This window comes from Anas platyrhynchos, chromosome 1 (genome assembly GCF_047663525.1).
Source record: "Anas platyrhynchos isolate ZD024472 breed Pekin duck chromosome 1, IASCAAS_PekinDuck_T2T, whole genome shotgun sequence".
NCBI classification, from domain to species: domain Eukaryota; kingdom Metazoa; phylum Chordata; class Aves; order Anseriformes; family Anatidae; genus Anas; species Anas platyrhynchos.
Window position 1 is genome coordinate 150,927,644 of NC_092587.1, and position 25,808 is coordinate 150,953,451.

Consider the following 25,808-nt stretch of genomic DNA (forward strand, 5'->3'; position numbering starts at 1 on the left):
ATCTTTTAATCATCTGGAATAGGGTGCCTTAATTTTTCATCAATCTTTCCATTTCCAGACTTCTTTTCTTCCCTGTTTTCTTATTTCCAAACATATCTAACCGATAAAGAAAGCATACAATACTTCATTACTGATGATCCTTAGTAGATGCATTCTGTCTGTGTTAGAATGTGATATGCCTAGTGAGGGGAACTGGCAGAGTGTGGATAGATGCTGGTACAAGTTAATGATGTGAAATACATTGGAAAAATGGCTCTAGGATGGCAGCCTTTCTGTTTGGTCCTGGGCTTGGAAGTCATGCAAGCTACGCAAGGTGTTGTAAATGACAGTAAAAGCTGTATGCTGCATTAAGTATTTTCTGTAATTCATATATTATAGAAGGAAGGTTATATTCTTTGTAATTTGGGGAGTCGGAGGGGAAAAACAATATTTTGGGGAATTCTTGTATTCTTTTTGAGAGGCCAGGATGACCTAATTCTATGAACTAGCAGATTTAGAGGAATGATTATAAGAAACACATCTTTTCCAGTAACCTTGCAGATACAAAGTCACTCATTTCACAGTTTCAAAAGAATAAAAATATTTTCTGAAGCAATAAAAGACAGAGATAATTTTGTTTTTCTAAAGGATAAAACCAACTGAGCAAATACTTGTCTTTCTACACATTACAGTTGAATTAAAAGTATGTCTTCCTTTAAGTTCACTTTCATTTTGAATATACCGAAATTTATCTATGAATTCATTAAGCCACTGTGGCCTATTGCAAGTAAATTTGAAGGTTCTCATTTGAATTGTGGGGGTTTTGTGTGTTTGTTTGTTTGTTAGTTTCAAAGTGTCGATGATCAAGCTACTCATATGTTTCATAAAGAATTTGTTTTGATTTAAAATACAACTAAAATTATTCTCTTCGTAGAAGTTTTATTGGATGCATACTAAAATGTGCCATGCTTAGTATTCAGATAGATTTCAATACGTTCCATTGGTTATCTAGCATAAATTTTTAGAGAATTTGTACTATCAGAAATAAACAAGCTTGCTAACCTTTGAATGTTGAAGTACAGCAAGGCTTAACATCAAGAGCTGTGTAGATTCAAATGTCCAATCATCATTCCAGTCATCTTAAGGAAGCAGAGATTTATTTTCAGCAACTCTACTGAACATAAATTTTGTAAGGGTTTGTGCAACTTTTGTGTTTTTACATAATTATAATGGAGTGAGATCAGTGGGCTTCACCTTTGCTGGAGAGGGTTGAACAGTGCACCTGTGTGTGTGTAAAATCTGAGATTTTCTATTTCTGTTGAAGCAGGGGTGAAGCTTTGCCCTAATGTATAAGAGACTCTTTAGAAACTCTGAGTCATTAATTTTGCAACTTGTTCAATTACCTTCTGTTATGCTATATTCAGTCGAATTTGGTTTTATTCTTTATGCTTGCAACTATAATTGCTTTTTTTAAGGACTGTATATCATCAGGGAAAGAGAAGAGAATTAACCAAATATTTTAGAGTAAGCAAGTAAAGCAAAATTTTCAAGTGTCCACAGAAGTCCTTCTGAGACACATGTTACAGTCTTTTGTGTCCTTCTGATAGCGTTTGTTGGACTGATGTTTCGTTTTTAGCTGAAACTCTTTTAACTCTCCCATAGGGCTTGGACAAATTTCAAATTTCCATCAGAAAAAGATTGTTTTGTTAAAAACTTTTTGTTGGAGAAGTATCTTGAGGCTTGAGAGTTTTTTGTTGAATCACAAGATGTAACAAACAGCTCTGTGTTTAGAGCACTTTCCTAATATACAGAACTTTCAAATTTGAGTTCCTTTTCGCATTGGTTCACCTGTTGGGCAAAAATAATTCAAACTTTATTTCTACTGAAAATACAGATTGCCAGACTTCTAGTTATTCTTGTACAAGTAACTCTGGTATTGTTTTTCCCTTCCTTTTAATTAGTCTTTAAGAAAGTTTTGTTTTCTGTTTTGTTTTGTTTGTTTGTTTGCTTTGTTTTTCCTGAAAAAAAAAAATAAAAATAAAAAATCAAGGTAGCTGTAAAGCTTTTTTCAAAATACTTTGCAGAAGTCAGATAATAGGTTACTGATACTTTTCATCAATGCCAGGACATTATCAGAGAGTGTATAGTGGTATGGAGGGATGGTCGCTGTAGGACACTATTTTTTCTGGGATATTTGGATTCCATTGACATTCCAGTATGCTTTTGAACCCATCAGTTGAGTTTCTTTGACTTTTGGAAGGAGATCCATCTGATCGAATGCAAATGCTGACTGTGTAGACATCAAGATTTGGTGAACTTGACAAACTTGACCAAGACTTGAAAGTTCATATTTTGGCTGTCATGCAGTTAATGAAAGAAACTTTTATTTTTAGGATGACATCCTGAAGCAGATGGCTCCACTAGCTGTGGAGGAAGAGAGGCTGTGAGAGCTTGGGAGATGCGTACTCTAGAAGTCATAATGACTTCTATTCCAGAGTCCTACTTTGGAGTAGGTTGCTTCTGGTTCCTGAGAAACTGCATGGCAGGCCTGAGGAGAGCTGAGACCTCTGAAAGTACTACAGGTTCCAAAATCAAGCTGTCTACATCTTCAAAACATTCTTCTGTTCCTGAACTGACAGCAGGCTCCCTGGCAGAGTGTGAGCCTGAACTGTTGGGGAGCTTTTCTTTGCATTGCAGTGGCAGCTCAGCTTCCTAGTCCCCAGGTCTGTGAAGACGAGGAGAGAAAAAAAAAAAATAATAATAAAAGATTCTTATCTAAAAGAGAAGCTTGATTGCTAAAGAAAAATTAGTCTTTTATGATGGAATAAGTAAATTGTCTTAATTTTAGCTCATATCACTAACATTTAGCTTTTACATATCTGGAGTTCAGATACTTCTGTGGAAGAAACTTGAAGTATTTACTGATATTTAATTATTTAAGAGATTTTGAAATTTCAACATTTTAGACTTTTACTGGTATCCCAACACTATAAAAGGTAATCTTCATACTTATTTCCAATTTAGTCCAGCTTTAAATGTAAGGATTTTTAGAGAAGTCTTAGATCTATTAACAGTACTCAAACACTGCCATTAAAATATTCTTGAGGTTTCAAAGGGGATAATTTCATTTATACATTATTTATTCCAAAATACTATATCCAGTAGCTAGCATGAATTGTACAAAATATAATTTTAAATTAGTTTATTTTATTTAGAATTGTCTGGCAACTGTTGACAAGGGTGCCTTTTATTGTCTTTTCAGTTGCAATCATCACTAGATATTAAGGCACTGGGAAAATTTTGTAATCTGTCATTCTGCTACACAGATAGAAGGCTTCTGATAAGTAATGTTTATTTTTGCTGACATCCATTTATTTTATTAACGGTGGCAAGTCTTTTCCCCTTGCTTTCACTCCCGCACTTTAAATTGTTCTATTAAAAACCTTCCACCTGCCTTTACAGTGGGATTTATACTGTTATATTATACAAATAAACACATTCAATTTAATGGAAAATCAGGGTAGTAACTGTCCTCTGACATGCCTATAAATAGTGGTTTCTGTATATCCAGTTGTTAAATGTGTCTTTTCCAGTCATTGCACATCCTTTTTTATAACCTGATGGGGGCTTCTGCATCCTTGACTAAAATGCAGAAAACCTCATTTTCATTGCTGTTTTGGAAAACACATCCAACCTCTTCGTGCTTTATTGTCTATCAAGTGAGAGTGATGCTGATCTCCTGTGTTTAGGATCTGCCTGGGAATCTGCTGGCAGCTGGGCATTTTTACTGTAACTGCAATATCAGGCCAGTGCTCATTCTCCTCCAGAACATGCTTTGTTAGTCATGTTAGAACATGATTAGACCAATCCCCTGCAAAGGGGATTGGTCTAATCACATCCATTCCTCTCCTAATCAAGACATCTGGGCTTGGTGAACAGGAGTATCTGTCACATCTTGACATCTGGGCTTGGTGAACAGGGCTGTCCTCACTTTCTTCAAGCTGAAAGTCCCAGCATAAAGAAATAATAATTTCAATGCATAATTGTATGGTCTTTAAAATATTTATTTAAAAAAAAAAATCAAAAACTAATCATGTTCTAAGAATAATAAAAATGCAAACTAAAAATGCAAAGGCAACTTGTGCTGCAATCTTGATAAGAAATCAAAAACTATCTTTGTTCTTTCTTTTCATTAGAGCTGGACTTCCAGAGATTTCAGGAAGCAGCTGAGGAGTTTCAATAGAGGGCACTTACTGTGCAGTAGTACATGAGCACATGACACTTTCTGAATGGGAAGGATGTTGATTCTGCTTTTAAGAGAATTTGAGTATTGCAGTAGTTTCCATGATGTATCTATATTTTAGAATAGGGCATATCACTATGACAAGTTCTCTAGGTTTTAGATACTTTCACATATATTAGAACCACTCTGGTAGATGAAACCAGAAGCCAAAGAACTGATCTCATTAGCTCCGGTGGTAAGGATTTTTGTGTTTCTTCATGTTAGATGGGATAGATGGGACTAGGCTATTTTTAAAGATACATTACTTTGCAAGCTTCCTGATTCTAAAATGCAGAACTTATAGCAACAAAAGACTTCAAAGACAAACTAGTTTAACCATGTTGCTCACTGTAGGACAAAGAAGAGAACCTAGAAGCATTCTGGAGTAAGGTTTTTATTTTCAGGTAGACATTTCCAATTTTTATGATTTTTTTTTTCAGTGTTGAAGTAACTATTTACTTCAGGTTGCCAGATAATTTAAATTAAAAAAAATATATTACACTTAACTTTAAAATTAAATATTTAGTATGTTGTGAAATTAATTAATTTAAATTCTTTGACTTACTGATTTTTTGTTTATTTAGGTGTGACCTGTTTTTTTTTTGTTTTGTTTTTATTTTTTTTTATTTTTTTTTTTGGTGGTGGTGGTTTACTTTTGTGTGTGTGTATGTGTGTGTTTGTTTGTTTGTTTGTTTTTGTTGTTGTTATTTTGTTTTGTTTTGTACTGGAGAAGTTATACAGCATTTTTCATTTTGGTCTAATAGAGATGAATGGAAAAGCTTTTACTTTTTTCTTTATTGCTTTTTTATATTGTTGTTGTTTTTTTTTTTTTTCTTCTTCTTTAATTTCAGAAAAAAACAAATGACTCTTGGTTTTAATAACAATGGTTAGTTGCCCTACTTCAGTCAGTTTCTGGTGATTTGAAGTCTCAGATAAGTCTTTTTCCTGTTGCAAATACAGAGGGTAACACCAGTGTTCCCTTACTCATGCCATCTAACTTTAGACTTCTGTCTTTAGAATTGGGTTCTCTGAATAGTTTCTGACTTTTCAGAGAGTGAGTCAGCACTCATCATAGAAACCTAAATTCATGTGGTGTAAAAAGTTTCTAGTCATATGGTGTAAATAGTTTCTGAGCTGTGTGTCAGTCCTCTGCAACATGAGTAGCTAGCAATTCTCTACTTCATTGTTATCAGGAGGAAGTAACTTTATAAAGGAAAAGGGAAAAGGGAAGGGGAAGGGGGAGAGATAGGGAAGGCAAGGCAAGGCAAGGGACAATAAAAATAATAATAATAAAAAACTCTGTTGTTTTGGTAATACAGTGGGCAAAATCTATATGCTTATTTTAGATAGGGAATGGCCCCAATCTTCAGGCTTTATTTTGAAATGAAAGCCATTGCTCAGCTGCTTTCCAGTGTTCTGTGCTTCCTTTGCTGTGTTGCTATGTTCTGTAGAAACAGCTGAAGTGATACTTTGATTACAAAGTGGCAGAATTCTGGTTTGTCCACAGAAAAATGCACTAAAAAAACCTTCTGTAAGTTCTGTAGCACTCCACAGCTGTGGTGTGAAAGCAGATGGGAAGTGGAGAAAGAAGGGAGGGTGCTTGCTGCCTGCACCAGGGACTGGGTGCTGCCATCGTGTCACCAGAAGCATGACAGCATATTAGTCAGGGTGATGAGAGCTTTTAACTTCTCTTTCCACCTTCCTGCTCTTCCTTCTCTGGTAAATCCATGCTCTGCACACAGCTAAAAATAAGTTCTTAGAAAAATCAAGTATAGCCTGCTTGACAAAGACACTTACATGGATTTTAATGAATAACTTAATAAAGCATAATCAAGGCTCATATATGCCCTTCCTGTCTGTGTGTAGAAAAGGGAATTTGTCTTGTGTGTTAAATTTGAACAAGATTTAGAACACAGATTTCTTCTATTATTTGTATATAGAAATAGAGAACTACCTTGAAGGCCTCAAAAAAAAAAAAAAATCATATACCATGTAAGCTTTGTTGGAGAGAAAGCAGACATTTTTAGACAGTTAGACAGTTTCCTGAATTAGAATTAGATATATCTTTTTTTTTTTTTTTTTTTTTTTTTTTTTTTTCTGACTACACTGAGGAGGATGAGAAGTTTTAATTGAAGTTTTAATTTATATCACAATAAAAAGTAGAAGTGTTGGGTATTTCGTGCTATGTTATATTGTTGATGTCTGTGTATTTACACAAGATGTCTGATGTCAGTACATGTCTGTGTATTTACACAGATGAAATGTAGTGTGATACTAAACTTTATTGGGTTTCACCTGCAGTATGAAGCACCATCAGCATCTGTAGTTAAGGTACAATGGAATAACCTCCAGGCACCTCATCAAACTGTCCAAGGGAGTATGAATGTTAGAAAATGAAAATAGGGCAGGCAGGGATTTTTTATACCACACTGTGTTAGCATGGGGTTTTGAAGTTAGTGTGCTGATGAGACTGCAGCTGAGATGCTGTCAGCCATGCTCTGTGCTGCTGGTGGGGCTTGGCGCTGCCTGCCCTGTACTGGGCTCCCAGTGAGGAACTGCAAGCCTTGCTCTCACGTTGGAAAGCTTAGGTGCCAGATGTGAAAGTAAAGAAAGATCAGGGAAACATTCAGTTGAAGGCTGTCATTAAGATATCCTTACAGTGTCAAATTTGCATGAGTTGTTACAGCTGCTCAGTGATATCCTTCAATACTGGTGCTATCACTGGAGTGTCACCACGCATGGACAAAAATTGCTGTGGAAATTCTGGGGTTGGGTTTCCTGCTTCTCAATCTCTAATCTTTCAGCTTCAAATAACATTTAAGTTGTCAGTATAACAAATGTTCAGGACGCATAAGAGATTTAAAGAGAGTTTAATATTAATATTCAGAAAAGGGTCTAAATTGTTCTTTCTAAGCATACCTGTTCACCCTTCTGAGTACTGCCTGGCACAGTAGCATCTCAGTCTTTGCTGGAATTAACAGGATATTGCTGCAGTACTAATGAATCGAGAGAATAAAACTGTTCTTGATTTCTGTTTAAAACATGCTAGTTGAATATGTGTGTTTTGTAAGGGAGTTTACAGGACAAGTTTCTAAGTAAGGAGTGGAATGGAAACCCTGTAGTGAGAAACATCAACAGCTGCCAGATTAGGGTGCTAAGCAAACTAAATTTAATTGTGCCCATATGGTAGCATTTTTATAGTGTAGGTGGGTCTCCTGACACAAAATAGGAACCTGAGAGGGTCTATTTGGGTTATACCATAAGTCCAGTTCAAAGCGAATAGTCTGGGACTGGAGTTGTCCTAGGGAGGGAAGGCTCATCCAAAGACTTGAGAACTTCAGTGTCTCTAGGGGATGAACAGGGCTAAATACTGTATTATACCTATTTTTGGGTAGACAAGTAGGCTCTCCTGCATTTAATTCATTTGATTCATTGTTGACCTTTCCTTTAGAAATGAGGGAAAACATGCCTTGAGCTGCCCATTTCTCCCTATCACTATGATGGAGTTGAGGATAAACAGTTCAGACACCCATACCTGAGCAGAGGATTCTCACTTGTTTTGTGTTTGGAAGGCACCAACTACAAGTCATGGAATTTGCTTTGTTTAGTACCTTCCTTAGGTCATCCATAATTAAGAGACTTGATGTCAACCTTGACAGTTAATGGTGCTGGTATAACTAGTTTTGACCAAGAAGACACTGAAGGGGAAACCATCTTCATGGAAGTGTTGTGGCTCATAAGACTTGAGGAATATGTTTTAGTTTTGTTTTTGTTTTTGCCAGTTGTATATTACACATCTTAGAATAATTTATACATTTGGAACTGCCATGTGTCTTCATTCTGAGTCTACAAAATGCATTGATAAGTTGCTGGTTGCTTTGTTTCTGTGTATACAGAAACAAAATCCAGAAATTACAGACTGTGTATTACTTCCCTGGTAGCTACAAGGTGAAGTTTGTATCTCTAGTTAAATGTATCGTTAGCCTAAGGATAATCTTATTGTTTCTATACATTTCTGAAGGAAGATGTATGTGAATGATGGCATATTTGTTTATTGCTTGAGTTTACAATCATGTTTTGTTATTAAGGTTAAGATTTGGTTGGGCAACAGGAAGGAGGGTAGTCTTTTGTCCTTCTGACTGCTTAGAACATCTGAAGATACACAGGTGGAAGAAGATGCTGGATTGCTGAATACAGCAGGTAGGCAGTGAAAGACAGGATGTAAGAAAAAGGGCAAGGTGAGCCTGTACAGATACTTGATAGACTTAAGAACGGTACAAGTAGTCAATGACATACTGGAAGCAAAGAAAAATTAAAAAGCAGGTTATGAGGTCACAGCAAGAATGCACTACACAGGATGGGAGATTTGTTTTGGAGACCTTAGTGTTGTGTTGGTTTTTATTTATTTGTTTATTTTACTCTCAGATTATTTTTTCAAAAACTACTTTTTTTTTTTTTTTCTGGTTCATGTTCTAACCAACTTTAGTTTTAGAGATTGAAAACCCTTTCAATGTTTTCTGAGGTGTTTTGGAGCATCCACCAAAATGTTAACCAGCTCTGAGTTCTTCCAAAACCCAACAGACCCTTTCAGTCTTTTGAGAATCATCAAAAGACCATTTATTCCTTCTTAGTGAACAATCTATTTGACCTGAACTGTATCTGCTCATTTTCCTGTAGATGTTCCAAGTATACTTCTGCTTATTTTCTGGTTAGTACTTAAATCTTATGGATTAAGTAGCCAGAGAACCAGAGTAATCATGGTAGGACAAATGCTTGATTGTTTTTCTCTAGAAGCCTCAACTTCAAAGCATCAAAGGAGTTTGCTGCTTGTATTGATGTTTTTCTTGCTAAAGTGAGGCTTGGAGCAAAAGTAGTTCAGAAGAAGCAAGGTGACAATGTTTGTGCCAAGATCCCTCAAAAAAAGGGCTTGATGAGTGATCACCTACAGCGGTTTTCTATGATCTGTCCCATATCAGTGTCAAAATTTAGTGATTTCCTTAAAGCCAAGCTCCTGGAGTCTTTTCTTTCTGTATGTTCCTAACTTTCACAGTAGCACAGATGGGGGAAGACAAAACAAACAAACAAACAACAAAAAATCCTTGAAGTCATGGCCCATGGCCCACTGGAATTACCTCCAGTAAAGAGGCACTGATTCATAATGATAATTATAGAAGAAGTAAATCTGTAATTCTAAAGTAGAAATGGAATAGGCTGTGTTCTTAAAGTACGGTGGATTATTTTCTTGTCTCATTAGCTGAAGATCAGTTTTCCAGGCTGCTTCTCTTAAGACTACCAATTGTGTTTAATGCCATAGAGGTCTTTCAGTCTATAGGCTAACCAGGATTCTTGTGTTTCTCACAGGGAGGTTCTGGGGAAAACTTAATCTCAGAAAACCAAAACAGCAATGTATTTCTTTTCTTTTTGTCTTTCTATCTCACTGCATTCTCGCAACTGTACAAGCACTTGTGCATAGAATAAAGTATAGGAAAATGTCTACTATTTCTTCAGCAGGTCCCTTGTTAATTAGAAGTCCAAGATAACTCTTAGTTACACTGCAAATAGTAAAGAACAACTGAAATGCTTAGTATAACTTGCCATTTTTCTGGGTCAAGGAGTTCTGTTTCCTATAACTCATGACATATCTTGAGTATTAATATGTTCCTTGCAGTTCAAAGTTTGAACAGAAAATAGTAACACATTGTGAAAGAACAAGGGAATGTTTTAAAAATACTAAATAATTATTAATTGTACTGTATGCATAATGATATTAAAATTATTTCATAGAGTTTTTGTGTGAATTAATTCCAGAGTATTCATGCTTTCCTACACATATTTTTTTTTCCTAAATATTTAATGTATTTTTGTAATATTAACAGTGCAAACTTCAGCTTGCCTTGTAGGACCTTTGTAATCTTACTTTATACAAAATTTTAAACAATAAAGACAGTTTCTAGCCAGTAACAAGTATAGAAATGCATTTGTTCCCCTTTCGCAATGGTATTATCCATTCCACATTGGATAATCAATTATCCTTTAACCCTGACCTCATATCTTTAGAGTCCTATTTATATCTCCAGTAATATTACATGTTCATGAAGAGGACTAAAATGTAGTTTGCATTTAATAGATCACATTTTGCTGGTATTTTATTACAAATATCTTCAGATAATGTTGGTGAGTTATGTGGTTTGGCACCGAGGATTTATGTTAAAGGATAACAATTAAATAACAACAACAACAACAACAAACATATTCAATGAAGGAAAATTTTAACTTTTTTTGAAATTTCATAGTTTACTGATCAATATTTTTATAGTAAATTCTGTCAGATATAAGCAGCTAATCACAGTGGTTTATACATTGTTAAACACAAAATTAAAACTTAATTAATTAATCAAATTCCTTGGTAATTATTCATCTCCTTTTGAGTGATTTTCCTTTCAAGTATTAAATAGGTTTGTTTGCATTTGGTCACAAGTTAATGCTTTTATTGTTTTATTAACCAGGAGTTTACATTTGTGTACTGAACTGTCAACTTCGATGAAAAAGAACGCACAGTTGTGTTGATGTTGGCTTTCTGATGGGTGTGCTTAAATTTGCACTAATGTAAGCTCAGTCCACTCAAGCCAACTAAAATGGAAATAAAAACTTGTGATTTTTTTGTAATTTTATAAAGTGTTGTAATGCATCTGTTTGTGGTGGTGGCAGTAGAAACTGAGAATGCTGCACTAAAGGATATTGGGAAACTGCAACATCTGAAACCTGGAAAGCCTTATATGTTGTCCTGTTACCAAAGAAAATTGAGGCTCTTTGCTCTGCAATGAGTCGGTGACATACATTGCAAATCCTAGCTATTGCTTGTAACCAGATAAAATCTCTTTTGTGCCAGTTATTGGCAGTGTAATTTATCTGTTTGCCTGCACTTTTTAGGCTAGTCAGTAGAAAAAAAAATGTAAAATTTCTCAGAATTGATGTGCCTTCTTTCGATGTTTTGTGCTATTGGCAAGAAACTAAAAGTAAATAGAATACAGTCTGTTCTTGAGGTGCACAATGCAGAAGTGATATTGCATATACTTCATTTTATGTGCTTTTGTGTATTCTAGCAAGAATTAAATGAAGTTAATAACAAGTTAAAGACCCCTGCCACTTGGTATTATTGAAGGAGTTTCCTCCATGTAACAATAGAAAATGGAATGTTGTTCAGAATGCAAATTATAAAGCTATCCTCTTTTCATTGAGCATAACCATGATAATTTGGAATACTTTTTCAATAGACTATTTATTTCCAAATTTAACTCTAAGTCAGTTTGTCAAAGAAATACGGACTGATTTCAAATATTTCATTGCTTTGTGATGCAGCATGCAAGGAGACCAATAATCAAGATGTAAAAATAAATGTAACGTTTACACAGTTCATTCTACAAATTATGAAATATTTAGGAAAGGGATAATCATACTCATTCTTTGGTAAGTTAGGTGCTGTCTGACATATATTTAAAGCTGAAAAGATCATTTATGTCCATCCTATTGTGCTTACAGTGTGTACTGACATCTTCAGAAAAATCTCATTCTTAAAATCCACTTATGCACTGATTCAAAGTGCAACACATTAGTCAACTTTTATACATAAATTAAATGGGAATAGAATCTGTCACATTGTGGTGCCTTGATATTTTCTGATTGTGACTAAAATAAGGTTTTTTGTTTTTTTTTTTTTTTTCATCATGGGGCCTTTTTATGGGAGGTTTACCAAAGTAGAGCCCATTGCAAAAATGAGGACACAAAAATTACTTAAACCCAGTATCCATTGTTTAATGTTTTTGTTTTCAAGAGGAATGCTGAGCAATATTTTGTATGATGTTTTATTGTCAGAAGTTAGAAAGAAGAAAATACTAGGTAGAACTAAGATGTTCAACTATAAAAAGGCATCCTAAACAAAATAGTAGAAAATGTTTTTCCAGACAAGATGATTCATAAAACTTGATATTTTTTGTCTTACATAAAATTAAAAGGTTAAATAAATAAAAAAAAAAATAGCAAAGCTGGTGTAAAATAGAACTTAGACAATAGAATTTTCTTATTACCATTTCAAAGTAAACTTTGAGAGCATGAGTATAGCTGTGCAAAGATAATTTTTAGTGTCAGTGGTGATGCCTGTTAGGTAACAGTTAATTCCATTTAAATGTTTTTAGTGTTAACTGAGTAACATATCATCAGGTATTTTAGATAATGAGAAATCAGAGGGCTTTGAAATTTAGTGTAATAGAAGAAACATGGATCAACACTAAAAGACAGTATTTAGGCAGAAAATAAATTCATATGTTGCAAGATCAAAAATACTGGAAATGTACTATATAGTCCAGTAGGAAGATAAATGCAAATTATTAAATAAAGTTACTAAAATTAAACATGATCTGTCTAGAATATTTATTTGGAAACCGTGTGTTCTCTTAACAACCTAAACCTCTTCCCTTCCCATCCTGAAAAAAAAAAAAAAAAAAAAAAAAAAAGGCTGGTAAATGAGACTGTTAATAATTATGCGATAGACAAGTGTATTAAATCCTATCACCTTGTGAATTTGAACAGATTAAAATTATCCCAGCAAGAAGTCAAGTTGCTGTAGTTCTATTGACAATCACATTTGCTCACATAAAACCACATGGCAAGAAACAAATTTCGTGTAGTTAGAAATGTATTGTAAGTCCTAGAGAAAAAACGTGCACACAAGTGGAAGAGACCCCAATGTGCAGTTAACATAAAGACATTCCCAATACAAAGGCAAAGACACCAGCAGAAATGGTACAGTGCTATACTTTCACAAAAAGCAACCACTCTGTCTAACTCCAACATGTTTCATAGTCTACCAAGAAATTTCATCAACTCAGTGAAAATGTTGATGACAGTGCAGACAGACGGGACTTTGTGTCCCTCTTAAATATGTTCTTAGTGCGAGGCTCTGTGAGAGATGAGTTTGTGATGTTAGACATGAATGGACAAAAAGTAGAGTTAAAAATAAACACCAAAGTTGAGTGCTCTGCAATCATTGAGAGGACAGAAAAATAAGTGAGTACAGAGAAATAACAAAGCCACAGCATTTCAGAATAAGTACTATTATTACTTATGGGAACAGGGAATAATGGAAACTATTGCTTTTCTGAGTTCACATTATATCCTTTTCCTTTCCGTTCTGAACAGAGCAAAAATTTTCTTTAAAAGACATTTTTCTTTAAATATTTTAATTAAGCTTTAGTTGGCTGTTGCGTATTATGAGATATTGAAATCATTAACAGTAGAATCAGAGATGGAAAGTAAAACAAAACTAACAAACAAACAAAAGATCAAAACATTGGAAACACTTAGAGACTGACAGGACAGTTGCAATTATAAAGAAGTTGGGAGTGTGTAAGGCTTTTGAATGCAAGAGCTGTATCTCAAACAGTTGAATTTAATATTCAGAATGAACATGGGGGCAGGGGAGCGGACATGGGGGGTTTTAGATGAGCATTTAAGTTTTTATCATTGTTAAATGAAGAACAAAATTTTGCATTTTGAACTCTTCATTGGTTGGATACTTGTTTGAAGAAGCCTTCTTTTGTGATTGTGTAAGGATCAAAAGATCCTTACAAAGCACATTCTTTTTTGTGTGCTGGGAAACAGCAGGTTTTGCACCAAAAACAAAAAGAAAGGAGTATGATGTAGGTCTCTGTGTTGACTGTACCTTTGCTTCTCAGTGCTGCTGGAATTAAAATATCAACAGTATGCTTGCAAAGACAACTTTTTGATGCTGGGAAAAGTGTTTCAGCAGGAACAGGGATACTTCAAATGAGAATCAAAAAATAATGAAGCATTATTTTACATTAAATTTGGTCCCTCCTTCTGTAGCTGATTTACCTGTTGGAAAATGTTTCTAAATTACTGAGTAGTACTGACACATTTTAAAATTTTATATGATCTTCATACATTAATATGAAACATTAAGGAGTTTATGCACAGATGTCAGTGAAGGGCTAGAGGCTGCCTTCAGCTATGATCTAGCACATAGACTCTAATGCCTCCTGTGGTGGGCAGTTAATTTACTATATAGAATGGCTTCAGCAGGAGAAACTGCAAGAAATCCCAGTCCAAAACTCCACACAACAGTACTGTCAGAATTCTTTTGTGAGAAGGTGACAAGCAGTGGCCTTTTACACATCCTGGGCCTTGAGTACTAGTTGGTAGGTGGGTGTAGTGGGGGTGAGACATGCCTGTGTTTCAGGTGGGCACTGTGCTTCACAACTTCCCAAGAAATCTGTGTGTTGCTTTGTTTCATTGGTTGTTGTTGTTGCTTTGTTTTATAGGTTGTTGTTTGGTTGTTTTTTGTTGTTGTTGTTTTAATCCTAAAACAGGTTAGATATGGTTGTGGTTTTGTTTGTTTGTTTTTAATCCTAAAAAAGCTTAGAAGTGTTTTTGATATTTCAAATCAAGTATAACAGGAGAGAGAAGATTCTTAACAAATGCAGACTGTGTCAGAGAGAAAAAAATAAAAATAATAAAAAAAAATGGTAGGCAAGTCACAGTGACTATTGAAGCATCAGAGAGCCAAAAAAGGTGGCTGGTTTATTCTGGACCAGCGTGAGTGGTATTTTTAGTACTTAACTATCCAAAAGTAAAAACTGCAAGAGGGAAATACAAATTGTAAAGTGCAAGTAAAATGTGACAGACATGGAGCTACCAGTTAACATGAGTTTTATGCTATGCAATAGGAGCACAATTTACCTATAAACACTGCTAAATAAATACATTTTCATGTGACTCATTGACGAACTTGTGACAGACTGGTAATTAACTGGTTAGTGTAGGTTATTCTCCATAAGAATGAGATTAAGCAACCGTTATTTACTCAACAGAGGGAGTAGGTAAATTATGCCAGGCTGAAACAAACAAACAACAAACAAAACCAACAAAAAGCCCTCTGGTAAAAAATAAAAATAAATTTTAAAATATAACTGTAGTTTTAAGACTTAAACTTTTGCACCAAAAGCAAGACAAGGAGTTTCATGTAAAATTAAAACTTCAGTGTATTCTACAGTGTTCATTTTTCATGGTGTTAAAACACTATGGGCATACCTGCCATTGTTTGTAGCATTGTAAGTTCATCTATGTCTGAAATGAAAGGTAAATGCCATAACATGTTTCTAATGAGTTTATAACCTTGTTTATTTTAAATCTATAAAATTTCTGAAGAGATCTGTCCTGGCAGCCCTAGGAGGAGAGGTGAGGGAAGAGGAGATGTTAAAAATATTCTGTTTATGTACAGAAAATATTTTTAATTTAAAACATCAAATGTCGTAATTGTTCTAAAGCAAAAGCTGTACTCAACTTGTCAAGACTTGATGACAAAACAGTTTTTGTAGCCACTATTAGAGAGAGAAGAAAAGACAACTTAATTAAACTCTATCTTTGTTGAGGACATCAGGCTACTGACAGAGTGTGCATGCTAACTGCAATCATACCTCCTGCTGCTGCCGCTGACAAGAGAAAGCAGCAATAAAAAGGGGCTGCAAGTGACTGCTCTTATGCAGGTTGCTGTGTAAGAGAGGTTTGGAAATGTGTTGATTTGTCTATTCAAGAGAACATTTCCAAAATTTTATAGGATTTCTCTAAACATTACAAGCGAGAATGGTTCTCTCCATGGTGGGGCATTGCATTATTGTCACACTGAACTGTTCAAAATCAGAAGTACAGACCTAAAATAAGATCAGTAAAAACCATTAGGAGATGTTGCATTGACTTTTAATTTTGACTCATGGTGAAGTGGGCTTTTTCTGTTTTTTGTTTGTTTGTTCTTTTTGGCTGAAGTCAAAGTGCTTAGAATTGAATGCAAAATTATTTTTTTTTCACATATTTGTCTGGGTGACACAAGTAAGACTACCACAGAACCGTTAACATAAAATCTATAATAAAAAATATGAGAAACGGGAGCTATTTGATTAGATCATCCATTCTCATCCTGATAATTTGTGTTTTATGGTTGCGTTCTCTTGCCATTTCCTTACTCTTTCATGTGGGAAGAAAAAGGCATGTGTGGGGAGTAAAGGGTGAGGATAATTGCTTTTCTGTCTACCTGCATCAGCGTGGTGGGAGTTACAAGCATCAGGTATCGGGTACCTGAGGACAGGCAGCAGTAGGCTTTTGTTGGTATTACTGAGTATTGCTATTAGCTCCTGCTTTCTAATGCACAATAAAGATAAATAAATAAGTGTGGTCAAGAAGGATTTGAGAAACTCATTTGCAAACTGTCTGAAGCTGAGACTGTTTCTGTAATGTTATCAACTGACAATAGATAGATAAAATGCTGTAACAATACAGAGACCAGAGGATTTCTCTGTACTGCTTGCTGCCCAACTATCTCAAAATTGACCTGAAAGAATCATTTATCTTTCTGCAAGGTGAAGAGATGAATTCCTTGCCTGGCGAGATTGTCTGTTTCTTCTTTTAAGATATTTAATCCATTTTCAGACTATATAGAGTAGGCATTTTGACTATTGCTTATTATGACTTCCATTGAGATTAATGAGTCATTGCATACAACCCCATCACTAAATTTGGGTTAATTTTTCCTAAAATATAAATAATGAAAAATAAAATAAAAACATATTGTCTTGTCAAATTCTCTCAGTATTTTGAGCACTGTTCAGCTTAAATATTTAGCTCGTCTCTTACTCTGATTTGTAGACCTGAAGTATTATTTTAACTGAATATGACAATCAAGAACTTGTAAAAATTCTATGATTTTTTTTTTTTTTTTTTAATCAGGAATTAGTTTTAACCCTGAAGTAGAAAAGACATTCTTAGGAGAATGGATAAACAAGGTTCTAATAATCTGTAGAAAAAAAAAAAAAAAAAAAAAAAAAGGTAAAAAGAAAGTTGAAATTGCTATGTTTTGTGAGAAAAAGGACCTTTTTCTCCTTGTTTTGGTCTATAGAGACCTATATGGCATAATCAAAATATTAATTAATATCATGTTATTAGTAATAAATTCCAGCTTTGAATGAAATATTTGAGTGAAAGAGCTGTTTTGTGACTATTCTCTGACAACTAGAACTATTAAAACTGTATACAAATGAGATAAAACACAACTGAGGTCCTCTTGTCTCACATTATAATAGTTATTGTTTTGCTGTATTTGAACTTGAGTGAACAAATAAATGGAGGACTTATGCCCTTCCCCACCATATGAAGTCTGAAATGCGAGCTGAAATGCATAACTATTCACTAAATTATTTTCATTCAAATACGGTTTTGGATAGTTGGTAAATTTTGGTTTAATTTTAAGTAATGCTTCTGGAGAAAATATAGACATGATTGTGTGATTTCTTGTAACAAAGTAGATTTTATTTGAGAATTTAAACAATAAATAGAATAACTATAAAGAATAACTTTGAAAATCACTTCTAAATTTTGCATTTTTCCTTTGTAGTGGTAGGTGTAAACAACTGGTGATAGTGAATTGACTAATTGCCCTCCTGTGGGATACTTTAAGCTAAAATCAGATTTAATTCTTGTTTGTTAGATATAGAAACAGCTTTTCAAAATATTGATATTTTTTCCCTGTAAATACTTTTTAAAGCTCTGGTTATAATAATTTTGCCTTAGTTATTTTCTTTAGTCTTTTAAGATACAATGTCAGTATGTATAAAGCAAGTATGTTTAAAATTGTCAATTTGGAAGTGTGTACTGAAAGAATGCGATGAAAAGAACAGTACCTGTGTAGGAGGAACTCACTTTTAACTTTTAAATGATGAAAATATTTTTGGTTTGCCTGATATTGTTGATTAAGGCAGTACTTTCAAATAAAATAAAATTTATTATATTTATATTTATATATATTAAATTGATTATTCTCATATAAAGACAGAGCAATTTTTGCTAAAGTATAAATAAATCAAAATTTTAATTTAAAAGCAAAAGAAAAGTTTTAATGTTCTTGTTTATCACAAAATACTTTATTTCTATGCCTCAACAGTTTGTGTTAATATTTCTATGATATTTACAATTTAAACTTATATTTTTAATTTAGATGTGTTTATTGTTTCATATGACTTTGCATTTTCAAGAAAAATGTATCATTTTCATGCACATTTCATGGAACTCAGCTTCTGTAGAAAACTTTAGATCATTCCACTTAGAGACAATTTCATTTATTAGTGTTTATTTTCACTTTCTCTTAGGATACTGTAAGTAACACAGCATGATTGACTGTGAGAGCAATTATATACAAATTCAAGGAGGATTTTATATTCTGGCTACAGGTTTGCATGAAAATCATTTCTGCCTTACTTAAAATTTCATTTCTTCATTTTACGTATCTGCCTCAAAGTCTTTGTGTTCATTACTGCAGAGCTAAGGATAATGTGATATAGAAGCCTTTAATGCCAATGTCCCCAAAAGTTTATACCATATTGTACTGAATGGCTATAGTTGGGCCTAATAGTTTATGTTATCAATATTAGGAGCAGTATCACACGTGTAGCGCTGTTATTTTTTTTAAGATGTGATGTCATTTTCTTCATCACTAAACCAAATTTTCAGCAGCTTAGTAAGTGGTTTGGTAAGGCACCATCCTTGAGATGAATCACAAAGTTGATGCTTGGTAACACCTACTCAATTCTTGGCAAGTTTTACAATTGTAGGTAGCTTAGCTGTTCAGCTACCTGAATTCCCATTTAATTTTATCTTACTCAGGTATTTTTATTGTTTTTTTTTGTTTTTTTTTTTTTTTTGTTGTTTTTTTGTGTTTTTTTTTTTTTCTAGTAAAGTTATGGCAATCACCTTGCCTCTGCCTCTAGATTGGTGTCTTGGGACTTTTACAAAATATTGTACCAGATGAGTTTATGACTTCTGGTAGCGAGTGAAATGAAACAGATGCTTTCATGCACATGATCTTAGAACTTATGTGAAGTACAGTAAGTTACTAACAAGTATTAAATAAAAGTAGTTAATTAATTAATTAATTAATTTTAATTTTTTAGGCTTCTGTAAGGTTTGCTGCTTGTTGCTACAAAGTTTTGTAGGGCTTAATCTAGTTTAAGTCTTTTGACTATGGGTGTTTGGTGTATTCTATTTTTATGTTTGTTTTACCTCTGTTAATTGTAATTAAGGATGTTTAAGACAGAGAACAGGACATGAAACTGGCATAATTATACTCTGCAGAAAGATGTTTCTCCATCTCCATCAGGAACCATCTTGTTCTAGTACAACTTTAAGACGGCAATGGTGCTTCACCAAACTTCCTTCTACAGTGAGAGAAGTAGGGATAAGTCTTGGAAAAAGTTTTGAGGCTAGTGACAAAATATGTTTGTCTTTCAGATCCCCAGCTCAAGGGTATAGTGACCAGGTTATATTGCAGGCAAGGCTACTACTTGCAAATGCACCCCGATGGAAGTCTCGATGGAACCAAGGATGACAGCAGTAATTCTAGTAAGTGAATGTCATAGGGGAATGTCTTAATCGCACACGCAGATTGAATCATTCAAGTGTATACATGCAGAAAGACTTTTAATGTATTTGGAGGGTTTCTGATGTGTTTTGTCAAAAGGAAGAGGGTTCTGTCAATTGGAAGCCTGGCACATCTTGTGCAGGATGCTGGCCTAAATGTATTCCCTCTGAAGGTGTAAGTGCCAATGGATCTTGGGGGTGAGATATTTAGGCCAGTGTTGTCTTCAGATATTTTTATAAAAATGGTAAAATCATGTAATATTTAAAAAAAATAAAACTATACATTTAACAGAAATTTATTGTTTTTGATTAAGTAACAACAACAACAACAAAAAAGATAAAGGAATAAAAAACATATTTGAAAATCTGATCATACAGGCACTGACTCAACAAAACAAATAAATGTGTGCCAAGCTATCAAAGTCCTGCCTAAAGCAGAGGCTGAAGTGCCTTGCTGAATTGGAGCTAAAGATCCTACAGTCTGTCCCTACACTAGCAAGAGTTCCAGTGATTTAAACAGGATTTCTGCCAGTGTGGGGACTGCTACAATTTTCAAAAATACTCCAAACGAGAGTGGTCTTGATGGGCAGTGTGGATCATTGCTTTGGTATTCTTTTCCTATGATACTGCCACATATTTTCATTCAACGGACATATATACATTTGATAACTTCAGCTGCAAATGTTAAACAAACGTATTCTTACTCTAGAAAAACTTGACTTTTAATTTTCCATTTTGCAAAGAGCATTTGTATTTTGTTTAGTTCAATGATAATGGAACATTTAAGTAATATTTCTATGTGGTCTTGGGGTCTATTATAAGCATTTTAATACAAAGGATTTATCTATTTATTATGCATATATAAATAAGTCTTTAGTTCCCTCAAGAATGTTGGAATTAGGCTGCAGAAATTAAGGGATTTGAAGCTTCTGCTTTCTTTGGCAATGCTCCTTATTTTACTTGTTAATGCATGGCTGTCATTTTAACATATTTCATCAGCAGATAGCATGAGCTTCTCTTACTGTTATATTATTTTTAGAATTGAGAAAAATAATTGACTAATCTATTTTGATGAATATTTCTCTTTCTGTGTTTGTTTTCAAAGTGTGTTTTTGTTCGCTTGTTTCCCCCGTCCCTTGTTTTTTTTCTTCCCATTTCCTTAGTGTGTTCATCTCTCATGCTCACTTCTGTACTGGACCAAATACTAAAATGTTGTACAGACAAGATCATTCCTTTTTAGAGACGCTTTACTTAGATGAGATCTAAGTAATGTGTCTTAGAGTGCAAGCTCCTATTTCTCTCCCTTTCCACTCTCTTCCTTTCTCTAATTTTCCACTTCAGTGAAAAGGTGTGTATGATGGCAAAAATTTTGGATTTTTTTTTTTTTTAATCTTAGACATCTGTGGATTTTGAATCTTCACAAAGCTAGCTGATCATGCCTTCCTTTCCTTTTTTCTCTGTTGTCAGCTTTACAAATCTTCCCTTTTTTGTTTATTATTTGTCTTTTCTCTCCCCTCTTCCATCTCTTTCTGGATTTCCATTTGTCTGCCAGTCTTATTCTTCTCAGTTGTTCCAAAATGCAGAATTAATATCTTATAGTGTAAATATTTTGAAACATAAAACTTGTCCAAAACCAACCAAATACCAGATATATTTTGGATGTAATCCATATAATCCATATTTTGGATAAATACTGTTAGGTAATATAATGTTTTAATTCAACATGGCTTTCAGGCTAAAGTGATTCTTTCTACAAAAGGATTTTTACTCTCTAACTGGTGTGCTTCACTGTTTATTTCTGCAGTAGTCCAATTTTATAGTATAGTTAGGTTACACCATAAAGATGTATAAAATCCATGTTGTTTGCCAGGAAAACATACAATCTTCACATTGAATTTTGCCAGTATATTGACTAGTATCAACAATGTATCAGCAGTTGAAAAGATTGATCCATCTGGTATAGTCATGCATATATGATTATGTGTACTTCTTTTGTGCTGTCAGTCTTTCTCCTTAGCTCTTTTCCATTCCCAGTCCATGACCTGTTGAACTTTTTATTTTCTATCACTTTTCTCTATTGCAGCATATTTTGTTTTCCTTTTTCTTTCTTACTTCATAAAATAATTTTGTCGTGGATATAATTTCTCATCTTCTGATCTGTTATTTGGTGAGCTCTTTATCATGATAATTCATGTCTGAGAAAATAAGTAAACCGATAAATCAGGTTTGGCAGCAATAAAGGAAGAATCCTCCTGTGTGAGGGGAAAATTCTTCTGACCAGTGTGCTTGTAGTCTGCCTATTTAATGTACCCAGTGGGCAAAGGGATGGACATATATTAGCTGTTAATAGGACAATACGCTTACCTTGGTAGTGAGGAGGACTTCTGTTTGAAGTGTGTTTCATAAAAAGAGAGGTAATTGAGATTGCTGAAGGGCATGCATCTCTGCCAAGCCTTCCAGGCATGTGCTGAGCTATTCGCTATTCATTGTCACTGCAGCCTGTGAAGCAGTCCTCATCACCTGCACAGCCTTTGAGTAGTTCACTGTCTTGAAGAAACCAAAGTGAGTGAATGGCAAGGGACAGAGAAGAGGATTTTGTTTTCAGCGAGGAAACTCTTTGAAGCTTAGTTATAGTTCTACATTTTGTGCTGTTGAAATTTCTTTTATCAAGCAGTAAGAGCATTGCTTAAAGTTAAAATTCCCTCAAGCACAGGTCTTTTTGTACTCATTTTGTATGTATACCAGTAAACATGTTACATACTATTGGAGTCATGGTTATGGAGAGACAGTGCAGAGAAAGATCAAAATGTAGTCTGTTCAGACTGAGTGGTTACGTTAACACTCATTTTTGTCTTTAAAGCTAGTCCTCCTTAGTGGGGTCTTTTGCTTCTATCTGAAATCAAAATGAGTTGTGGTTTCAGTCAGCTGTTGAAGTGTAACCCATTATAAAGTGTCAACCATTGCGAATGGATTGATGGGTTTCAGTTTATTGTTGATATCTCTTTTTATGTATTTTTTAGGTAGTTATATTTTGTGATAGAGTATGAACTAATACAGCTATTGGTTAATGTTGCTTAGTTTCCTTTTATTCTCAAAAGAAGACTATTAACTTAAACTATCTTGTATGTACAGTCTGCATTTTTGCCAAACTCACAGAAATATGTGGAAAGAGGCTTCATTGCATTGATTCTTTTCTTTTAGCTGTTTTTTTCCTTCATTCAATGCCTTACAGTTTCTGGTATATGGTTTTTGTTTGTTTGTTTTAATGAAAGCAGGAGTGTCTGTGGTTAAAATAGTAGACTTGGTTACTGTGATCTTACTCAGCAGGAGTAGTAGGAGTCATAATTTTTTATCGTTTACAGCAATTCTCAGCATTACTTGCTGAAAATTAAACTTATACTGGGGGCAGGTGCTCACAATGATCTCCAGGTACTTCACCATTATTGCTCTGGAAAACTAACCTATCGCAGAGAAACTATAAAGAAATAGATATCCATGTGCTTTTGGTAACAAGCATTACATTCCCTTCATGACTTCCCCATCCAGAAAGTCTCATTTTCAGGCTTTAGTTTATATTCAGCATTTTGTCTCACAAATGAAAGGTAGGTTTACTAGGAAGAATAATCAAATTTGAGAAACAAGCAATTCTAATTCTTTAATTTCTGAGTTTGAAATGCAGTGGCTTATTTTGATTCATGTGAAGATAATATGTGAACTCAGACAACCACTGAAAAAATTCAGCATTATGATATTTCCCATGATAATCTTCATTTTAACATTCAAATGTTGCTATTCATGCCTTGTATGAAATTACAGTAATATTTAAAATATATTAAAAGGGCATCACTCATTTTTAGCCCTATTTCATAAACAATAGGTGCCAAATTTAATTTGTTCAGCCACAATAAAAAGTGCATTTTAATTACATCTTATGTTACATCTGTCAGGTAGAATGGGTTTGCTCCACGAGAAATGGATGTACAGATCTCTAAATATCAACCTCCCTGCACTCATCATTAGTCTAAAAGATGTTCAGATGGAGTTGTTGTTTTTGCCTTTGGGCCCATAGATGGAAATATATTAAAGAAATACTTGCCTTGATCTGATTGCAAATTGCTGTGGGAAGTTTTGTTAATTGACACCAGGGCAGTACACTTGCAGAACGGACAGAAAGTTAATAAGCCTCATGCAATTGGTTTCTAGCAAGTTTCTTGAGAAAAGAAATGATCTGTAATGGCAATTTTCTTGTAGCTATGTCAGTCATACATACACAGACTTTCACAGGGATATTTAAATATCTAATTTCAGACATTTCAGATTTAAAGTTAATATACTATGATGGCAACACAATAGGGGGAAATAGGGAAAATGAAGCGTTTACATTTTGCTCAAGTAAAGGAAGGATTTATTACTTATCAAAAAGAGGGCTTTTACTATAGCTTTGGCTAAAACTTTTGGATGATCAGAATCCAACTCAAATTAATGCCAGCAAATCTCCCCCCTGATACCTAAAAGAGTAACAATGAAAAGTTTTCTCTTTTCTGGCCATTTGTTGCGGTTGACTGCCCTCTGCCTTCATGTTCTGATCTTGTATGTGATGAAAGTAGGCTCGCAGGCATAAGAAAAGGAAGTAAATTCATCTGCTTTACAATCATGGATTAGATGGAATGCAAAAGAGAGCTAAGGCACTCTGCACAGGCTCAGAGCTTTGGAGGAGAAAGTGTTTTACTTTCACCATTTCTGTCTATTGGTTCCCTTGATTTCCCTGATGTTCCCGCCTCTTATTTGCAGGTGGATTTACCAGGGTTTATACTTAAGCATAAGAGAATTGAGTACAGGGCAGAATTGTATTTTCTTGACTGATTAAGAGTGCTGTCTCTCTCAGCATATCAGTGTACTCATTGAGCTAGGTTCAGAAAAATCAAAATGTTCAGGGACCTAATTCCCCATTTATTTTTGGTTTTGGATGATTGTCTAAAAGACAGACAGAAGCTAGGGGCATAATTATTTTTTTACCACCACTTAGGTAAGAGTAGAGCTTTGGCTGTGCAGATCTGATAAGCCAGCAAGCTGTGGAAAGCTTTCTGCTTTTATAAGGCAGGTTCTTATTAGAGTGGGGGATAACACAAGAAAATCCTAGAAAGGTTTGAAATTTGCAGTTGGACACTGAAGTCTTGCTCGTGTGGAGTATGGCACAGCCTGGCTGTGGAGGAAGGTGATTTTCCTTTGGCCAGCTTCAGAGCATGTAAAAATCACATGCCCTACGTTATTGGTGCACGCTTTGCTGATCTCAGTGTGAAGCACATTGCTGAGCATTTATCAATCAATAGTAGACTAGCCTCCCTACTTTCTCCAAAGTCTGAAAGCTTTTGTGGTAAATACTGAATATTTGGTATGTGCAGAATTACAGCAATTCATATCACACTCTAAAATTTTATGGTCTTACACTAATTACAGCAGCTCATACTATCTCTGATTAATAGTTGGTGGCAGTAGAAGATACATTATGTCGCCTCCTCACTGCTTTCTAAATTCACCAGCATCTATAAGGCACTCCAGTAATTTTATAGGTAGCATAAAACACTACTATGTTACAGGCTACTAATTTTTCTTCAATGTGTTTTTTTTTTTTCTTTTTTCCATTTTTTTTCCTATTTCTGCTTTTTTATTTTATTTTATTTTTTTATGGGTAGTGTAGTAAATGAAGTGTACATTCCATAAGTTTTGACAGAAACTCTGTGATTTAAGTTTATTTTTCACTAGCTTTTCATTTTGTGTGTGTGTGTGTTCACCTTTTTCATAATAAAAATATTTGTTTTTTCTTCCTGACATCCCCTAAATATTTGCTGCCCAGCGTCTATAGGGTGCTCATATCCAGGTATATCCTGGAATTTCTTTTCTTCTAGAAAGAAAACAAAATTAACTGCCTCTCTGTCCATTTCTGTTTCATTTATTTCTTGGTCCTTTCAGCCTGAGTAAAAAGGCCTGATGGTAAATTCGCTACAAAACCTAGTTTTACTGTGACAGACTCACCCTACACTATCCTGTATAGTGGTTTTTCTGTTTTTCA

The 25,808-nt window shown here is 34.4% G+C and overlaps 1 protein-coding gene across 10 annotated transcripts in view; it reads left to right on the forward strand.

Moving 5' to 3' along the window:
- The window catches only part of FGF14 (fibroblast growth factor 14), a 410,317-nt gene that overhangs the window by 281,798 nt on the left and 102,711 nt on the right, over positions 1–25,808 (forward strand). For 6 of the 10 annotated variants that reach the window (XM_005014874.6, XM_027443761.3, XM_021269077.4 and 3 more), the window contains one exon: positions 19,610–19,720. The exons of the other annotated variants lie outside the window; for them this stretch is intronic. In XM_005014874.6, coding sequence (XP_005014931.1) covers positions 19,610–19,720 — 111 coding nt within the window. The remainder of the gene's footprint in view (positions 1–19,609; positions 19,721–25,808) is intronic. 10 annotated transcript variants of the gene reach the window in all.